This window comes from Cetorhinus maximus, unplaced genomic scaffold (assembly GCF_964194155.1).
Source record: "Cetorhinus maximus unplaced genomic scaffold, sCetMax3.hap1.1 HAP1_SCAFFOLD_4937, whole genome shotgun sequence".
Taxonomy (NCBI): domain Eukaryota; kingdom Metazoa; phylum Chordata; class Chondrichthyes; order Lamniformes; family Cetorhinidae; genus Cetorhinus; species Cetorhinus maximus.
Genome location: NW_027600835.1, coordinates 1 through 8,369, shown reverse-complemented (window position 1 = coordinate 8,369; position 8,369 = coordinate 1). Strand labels below are relative to the sequence as shown.

At 57.6% G+C, this 8,369-nt stretch overlaps 1 protein-coding gene across 1 annotated transcript; it reads left to right on the top strand.

Moving 5' to 3' along the window:
- Positions 1-213: 213 nt before the first annotated feature.
- LOC144678623 (low-density lipoprotein receptor-related protein 1-like) lies at positions 214-7,896 on the top strand (the record flags this gene model as incomplete). The annotated part of the gene is made up of 6 exons (XM_078538357.1): positions 214-330; positions 451-570; positions 2,133-2,255; positions 3,420-3,545; positions 5,268-5,384; positions 7,790-7,896. Coding segments are annotated over 6 exons (710 nt in total), but the record flags the coding sequence as incomplete, so codon positions are not given.
- Between the last annotated feature and the right edge of the window lie 473 nt (positions 7,897-8,369).

The window sequence follows — 8,369 nt, the reverse complement described above, 5'->3', positions numbered from 1 at the left end:
CACTCCCAGGACAGGTACGGCACGGGGTTAGATACAGAGTAAAGCTCCCTCTGCACTGTCCCCATCAAACACTCCCAGGACAGGTACAGCACGGGGTTAGATACAGAGTAAAGCTCCCTCTACACTGTCCCCCATCAAACACTCCCAGGACAGGTACAACACGGGGGTTAGATCTAGCGCAAAGCTCAGAATTTGACTGTTTTCTCTCACCAGCTGAATTCAAGTGTCGGCCTGGACAGTTCCAGTGTGGGACCGGACACTGCACCAACCCGGCCTTCATCTGTGACGGGGACAACGACTGCCAGGACAGCTCGGACGAAGCCAACTGTGGTCAGTCGTCAGCTTCTTGTTACCGTGGCCGTGTCTGTCTGAGCCTCTCTGTGTCCCTTGTGGCGTTTTACTGCAGCTATTAACCCTGTCTCTCTCTCTCTGTCTCTCCGCGCCGCGTAGAGATCCACGTCTGCTTGCCGAGCCAGTTCAAGTGCACAGCCGCAAACCGCTGCATTCCCGGGATATTTAGGTGCAACGGGCAGGATAACTGCGGAGACGGGGAGGATGAGAAAGATTGCCGTAAGTATGCTTATCCAGCTCCCGCCCCCCTCTCGTCAGGCCAGAGCTCTGGGAGCCCATCACCAGGGCCGGACGTGTTACCGGGTAGAATCTCGCAGCGTAGATACAGGCCATTCGGCCCACCTGCTCCATGCTGGTGTTCCTGCTCCCCCCCACCGACTTCATCTCCCCCCCACCCATCTCCATGTCCTTCTATTCCTTTCCCCCCTCATGTGTTTATCCAGCTTCTCCCACCCCCTTCAATACATCGACGCTATTCACCTCGACCACTCCCCGTGGGAGCGAGTCCCACATTCTCCCCCACTCCCCGTGGGAGCGAGTCCCACATTCTCCCCACTCCCCGTGGGAGTGAGTCCCACATTCTCCCCGCTCCCTGGATAAAGATATTTCTCCTGAATTCCCTCAATTGGATTTATTCATGACTGTCTAACATTGATGACCCCAAGTTCGGGTCTCTCCTCCCCGCCACAAGTGGAAACATCTTTCCTACATCTACCCCAGTACTATGTCGAACCAATCAAAACCCCTTCGTCATTGGACCTCCCTATCTCTGTTACCTCCTCCAGCCCCCTACAACCCTCCCTATCTCTGTAACCTCCTCCAGCCCCCTACACCCCTCCCTACCTCTGTAACCTCCTCCAGCCCCCTACACCCCTCCCTATCTCTGTAACCTCCTCCAGCCCCTACAACCCTCCCTATCTCTGTACCCTCCTCCAGCCCCTACAACCCTCCCTATCTCTGTAACCTCCTCCAGCCCCTACAACCCTCCCTATCTCTGTAACCTCCTCCAGCCACTACACTCCTCCCTACCTCTGTAATCTCCTCCAGCCCCCTACAACACTCCCTATATCTGTAACCTCCTCCAACCCCTACGACCCTCCCTATATCTGTAATCTCCTCCAGCCCCTACAACCCTCCCTAACTCTGTAACCTCCTCCAGCCCCCACGACCCTCCCTATCTCTAACCTCCTCCAGCCCCCACGACCCTCCCTATCTCTGTAACCTCCTCCAGCCCCTACAACCCTCCCTATCACCGTCACCCCCTCAGCCCTAGAGAAAGGAGCTCTAGCCTGTTCAGCCTTTCCTGACGGTTATAAACCCCTCGGTTCCGGTATCAAACAGCCCCATTTTATACTCAGCAGTGCCACCAGCTTCCAGTTGGAGTTGGGGGGTTGCGGAGGTGGGGGTACAGTCTCGGGATAAGGAGTCAACCATTTCGCACTGAGACGGGGAAGAGATTTCTTCACTCGGGAGGGTAGATGAATCTTTGGAATTCTCCACCCCGGTGGATGCCCCGTTGACGAGTATATCCGGGACGGTGGGAGCGATAGGGCTTCGGGCGCCGAGGGAATCGTGGGGTGGGGCGGGGAAATTGGAGTCGAGGTCGAAGATGGGACATGACCTTATTGGAAGGGTGGGGGTTGCGGTGGGGGGGGAAGCAGGCTCGAGCGGCTGAATGGCCTCCTCCCGCCCCTGTTCCCTCGGCCTGTGTTTGAGGAGCCTCCTGGTGAGTCTGTCTGTAATGATGCCTTGTGTCTCTCCCTGTTTTTCAATCCTCACAGCCGAGGTGACGTGTGCACCCAACCAGTTCCAGTGCGCCACCACCAAGAGGTGCATCCCTCGTGTGTGGGTCTGTGATCGGGATAATGACTGCATGGATCACTCTGACGAGCCCGCCAACTGCAGTAAGGCTTGTGGACCACCTCCTCCCTCCTGTTCGACATTCTCCTCCTCCCTCCTGTTCGACATTCTCCTCCTCCCTCCTGTTCGACATTCTCCTCCTCCCTCCTGTTCGACATTCTCCTCCTCCCTCCTGTTCGACATTCTCCTCCTCCCTCCTGTTCGACATTCTCCTCCTCCCTCCTGTTCGACATTCTCCTCCTCCCTCCTGTTCGACATTCTCCTCCTCCCTCCTGTTCGACATTCTCCTCCTCCCTCCTGTTCGACATTCTCCTCCTCCCTCCTGTTCGACATTCTCCTCCTCCCTCCTGTTCGACATTCTCCTCCTCCCTCCTGTTCAACATTCTCCTCCTCCCTCCTGTTCAACATTCTCCTCCTCCCTCCTGTTCAACATTCTCCTCCTCCCTCCTGTTCAACATTCTCCTCCTCCCTCCTGTTCAACATTCTCCTCCTCCCTCCTGTTCAACCTTCTCCTCCTCCCTCCTGTTCAACCTTCTCCTCCTCCTGTTCAACATTCTCCTCCTCCCTCCTGTTCAACACTCTCCTCCTCCTGTTCGGACCCCTCCCTATCTCTGCAACCTCCTCCAGCCTCTACAACCCTCCCTATCTCTGCAACCTCCTCCAGTCCCTACAAACCTCCCTATCTCTGCAACCTCCTCCAGCCTCTACAGCCCTCCCTATCTCTGTAACCTCCTCCATCCCCCTACAAACCTCCCTATCTCTGTAACCTCCTCCAGCCCCTACAACCCTCCCTATCTCTGTAACCTCCTCCAGCCCCTACAACCCTCCCTATCTCTGTAACCTCCTCCAGCCCCCTACAACCCTCCCTATCTCTGTAACCTCCTCCAGCCCCCTACAAACCTCCCTATCTCTGTAACCTCCTCCAGCCCCTACAACCCTCCCTATCTCTGTATCCTCCTCCAGCCCCTACACCCCTCCCTATCTCTGTAACCTCCTCCAGCCCCCTACAACCCTCCCTATCTCTGTAACCTCCTCCAGCCCCCTACAACCCTCCCTATCTCTGTAACCTCCTCCAGCCCCCTACACCCCTCCCTATCTCTGTGATCTCAGGGTCGGGTACCATGTGTTTGGGATGATGGTTGGATTGCGACGGGGACGTTGAGCTCCCTTGGGTTTGGGGTCTGATGAAGCTTGCTTTCCGATTCCAGCCCAGATGACGTGCGGAGTGGATGAGTTCCGGTGTAAGGATTCCGGAAGATGCATCCCTGCCCGGTGGAAATGTGACGGTGAAGACGATTGCGGTGAAGGCTCGGACGAACCGAAGGAGGAGTGTGGTGAGTACGGCCGCACGAGGAGAGGCGGCACACCGGCGCTGACCCTCCGACAGTGCGGCGCTCCCTCAGCTCTGACCCTCCGACAGTGCGGCGCTCCCTCAGCTCTGACCCTCCCACAGTGCGGCGCTCCCTCGGCGCTGACCCTCTGACAGTGCAGCGCTCCCTCGGCGCTGACCCTCTGACAATGCGGCGCTCCCTCGGCGCTGACCCTCCGACAGTGCGGCGCTCCCTCAGCGCTGACCCTCCGACAGTGCGGCGCTCCCTCAGCGCTGACCCTCTGACAGTGCGGCTCTCCCTCAGCACTGACCCTCCGACAGTGCGGCGCTCCCTCAGCACTGACCCTCCGACAGTGCGGCGCTCCCTCAGCGCTGACCCTCCGACAGTGCGGCTCTCCCTCAGCACTGACCCTCCGACAGTGCGGCGCTCCCTCAGCACTGACCCTCCGACAGTGCGGCGCTCCCTCGGCGCTGACCCTCCGACAGTGCGGCGCTCCCTCAGCACTGACCCTCCGACAGTGCGGCGCTCCCTCAGCACTGACCCTCCGACAGTGTGGCTCTCCCTCAGCACCGACCCTCCGACAGCGCAGCGCTGACCCTCCGACAGTGCGGCGCTCCTTCAGCGCTGACCCTCCGACGGTGCGGCGCTCCTTCAGCGCTGACCCTCCGACAGTGCGGCGCTCCCTCGGCGCTGACCCTCCGACAGTGCGGCGCTCCCTCGGCGCTGACCCTCCGACAGTGCGGCACTCCCTCAGCGCTGACCCTCCGACAGTGCGGCTCTCCCTCAGCGCTGACCCTCCGACAGTGCGGCACTCCCTCAGCACTGACCCTCCCACACTGCGGTGCTCCCTCAGCACTGACCCTCCGACAGTGCGGCACTCCCTCAGCACTGACCCTCCGAAAGCGCGGAGCTCCCTCAGCACTGACCCTCCGACAGTGCGTCGCTCCCTCAGCGCTGACCCTCCGACAGTGTGGTGCTCCCTCAGCACTGACCCTCCGACAGTGCGGCGCTCCCTCAGGGCTGACCCTCCGACAGTGCGGCTCCCTCAGCGCTGATGCTCTGACAGTGCGGCGCTCCCTCAGCACTGACCCTCCGACAGTGCGGTGCTCCCTCAGCGCTAATGCTCTGACAGTGCGGCATTCCCTCAGCGCTGATGCTCTGACAGTGCGGCGCTCCCTCAGCACTGACCCTCCGACAGTGCGGTGCTCCCTCAGCGTTAATGCTCTGACAGTGCGGCATTCCCTCAGCGCTGATGCTCTGACAGTGCGGCGCTCCCTCAGCACTGACCCTCCGACAGTGCGGCGCTCCCTCGGCGCTGACCCTACTGCAGAGTGGTGCTGTCCCGCCTCAGACCCTCCGACAGCGCGGAGCTCCCTCAGCACTGACCCTCCGACAGTGCCGGGCTCCCTCAGCACTGACTCTCCGACAGTGCGGCGCTCCCTCAGCGCTGACCCTCTGACAGTGCGGCGCTCCCTCAGCACTGACCCTCCCACAGTGCGGCGCTCCCTCAGCACTGACCCTCCCACAGTGCGGCGCTCCCTCAGCACTGACCCTCCCACAGTGCGGCGCTCCCTCAGCACTGACCCTCCGACAGTGCGGCTATCTCAGCGCTGACCCTCCGACAGTGCGGCGCTTCCTCAGTCCAGTGAAGAGTTTTGAAGACTGAGGTGTTCCCGGGTTGGTTGCCTGTCTGATTCCCTTGTTTTTCCGATTCCCCTGTTTCAGATGAGAGAACCTGTGAACCGTACCAGTTCCGATGCCGGAATAATCGCTGTGTGCCGGGCCGATGGCAGTGTGACTATGACAACGACTGCGGGGACAACTCCGACGAGGAAGGCTGCAGTACGTGTGGCACCCACATTCTCGCACACTCACACACTCTCACACCCAGACACACACACCCATTCTCACACCCAGACACACACGCTCATTCTCACACCCAAACACGCTCATTCTCACACCCAAACACACACGCTCACTCACACCCAAACATTCACTCTCTCACCCACACACACACGCTCACTCACACTCTCACACACTCGCTCACACCCAGACACACTCACTCACACACCCAAACATTCACTCTCACACCCAAACACACACGCTCACTCTCGCACCCAGACACACACGCTCACTCACACCCAAACATTCACTCTGTCACCCACACACACATGCTCACTCACACACACACGCTTACACACCCAGACGCACTCACTCTCACACCCAAACACACACGCTCACTCACACATCCATTCACTCTCACACCTATTCACTCTGTCACACACACACCCAAACACACTCACTCACACACCCATTCACTCTCTCTCATACACCCAAACACACTCACTCACATACCCATTCACTCTCATACACCCAAACACACTCACTCACACACCCATTCACTCACACACCTATTCACTCTCTCACACACACACCTAAACATTCACTCTCACACCTACACAGACACTCACTCACACACCCATTCACTCACATCCATTCACTCACACACTCATTCACTCACACACCCATTCACTCACACACACACACACACACACACACACACACACACCCAAACACACTCACACCCAAACACACTCACTCACACACCCATTCACTCTCACATACACTCACACCCAAACACACTCACTCACACACCCATTCACTCTCACATACACATACACCCAAACACACTCACTCACACCTGTTCACTCATACCCAGACACACTCACTCACACACCCAAACATTCACTCTCACACCCACACACACATGCTCACTCACACACCCAAACATTCACACTCACACCCAAACACACACGCTCACTCACACCCAAACATTCACTCACACACCCAAACACACATGCTCACTCACACACCCAAACATTCACTCACACACACAAACACACGCTCACTCACACTCACACCCAAACACACTCACTCACACACCCATTCACTCTCACATACACACACACCCAAACACACTCACTCACACCCGTTCACTCACACCCAGACACACTCACTCACACACCCAAACATTCACTCACACACCCAAACACACATGCTCACTCACACACTCAAACATTCACTCTCACGCCCAAACACATATGCTCACTCTCACCCAAACATTCACTCACACACACAAACACACGCTCACTCACACACCCAAACATTCACTCTCACACCCAAACACACACGCTCACTCGCACACCCAAACATTCACTCACACACCCAAACACACACGCTCACTCTCACACCCAAACGCTCACTCTTACACACAAACACACACTCACTCACACTCACACCCAAACACACTCACTCATACACCCATTCACTCTCACATACACACACACCCAAACACACTCACTCACACCCGTTCACTCACACCCAGACACACTCACTCACACACCCAAACATTCACTCACACACCCAAACACACATGCTCACTCACACACTCAAACATTCACTCTCACGCCCAAACACATATGCTCACTCACACCCAAACATTCACTCACACACACAAACACACGCTCACTCACACACCCAAACATTCACTCTCACACCCAAACACACACGCTCACTCGCACACCCAAACATTCACTCTCACACCCAAACACACACGCTCACTCGCACACCCAAACATTCACTCACACACCCAAACACACACGCTCACTCGCACACCCAAACATTCACTCACACACCCAAACACACACGCTCACTCTCACACCCAAACGCTCACTCTTACACACAAACACACACACTCACTCACACACACCCAAACATTCACTCTTACACCCACATCACTCACTCGCACACCCAAACACACACCCTCACTCGCACACCCAAACATTCACTCGCGCGCACACACACACACGCTCACTCGCACACCCAAACATTCACTCGCGCGCGCACACACACACACACACCCCTTTAAGAGATTATGTGAAGGATAGTGTTAACTGTGATGAATTGTCCCACTTGCTGGTGAGCCTGCCTGTCTGTATGTTTAATACCTGCACACCGTCTGAATCACGGAGTGTGTTTGTGTGCGCGCGAGCTCACGCGTACACGTCCGTGTTGGGGTGTGTGTGTGTGTGTGTGTGTGTGTGTGAGGGGGCGCGGATCTCGCCACAGCGCCCACTCCTGCAAACAGCCCCTCCTCGCGGCGAGGGTTCAGGGTGTGCTGGCCTGGCCTGGGCGCGGAGCGAGTGACGAGCGATTGTGACGTGTTTCTCTCTCTCTCTCGGCCGCAGCTCCCAGGGCCTGCTCGGAGAGCGAGTTCGCCTGCGCCAACGGGAGGTGTATCGCCGGCCGCTGGAAGTGTGACGGCGACCACGACTGCGCCGACGGCTCTGACGAGGTACGTCCAAGGAGGCGGAATGTTCCAGATCATTAACGGGTCGATAATTCTCCCCGTCTCCCCCCCTCCCACCGTCTGGTTCTGTTACCGATTCTCTTCAATCTGTGTCCCCTCTGGTTACCGACCCTCCCGCCCACTGGGAAACAGTCTCTCCCTCTCTCCTACTCTACCCCCCTTTTGTAATTATGAAAGGCCTCCCCCTTACCCGGGCCGGATTTGAGGACAGGGGAGGGGTGGTGTTGTGGGGTGGGTGCTGATGTTCAGCACCCCCCCGCCATCACCGAGGGAGATTGCCGAAAGGTTCCTGGTGACGTGGCGTTGCTGTGCAATGCTGTCCAGTTCCTGCAGACGCTGCTGCTACATGTGGCAGCTCGACAGCACCTCCAGCAGGTATCTGGCGGTACTGCCCCTCTTCTCACTGCAGACGGTCCTGCCTTGGAGCTCAAAGCAATATTAAATTTGCCTTCCTCATT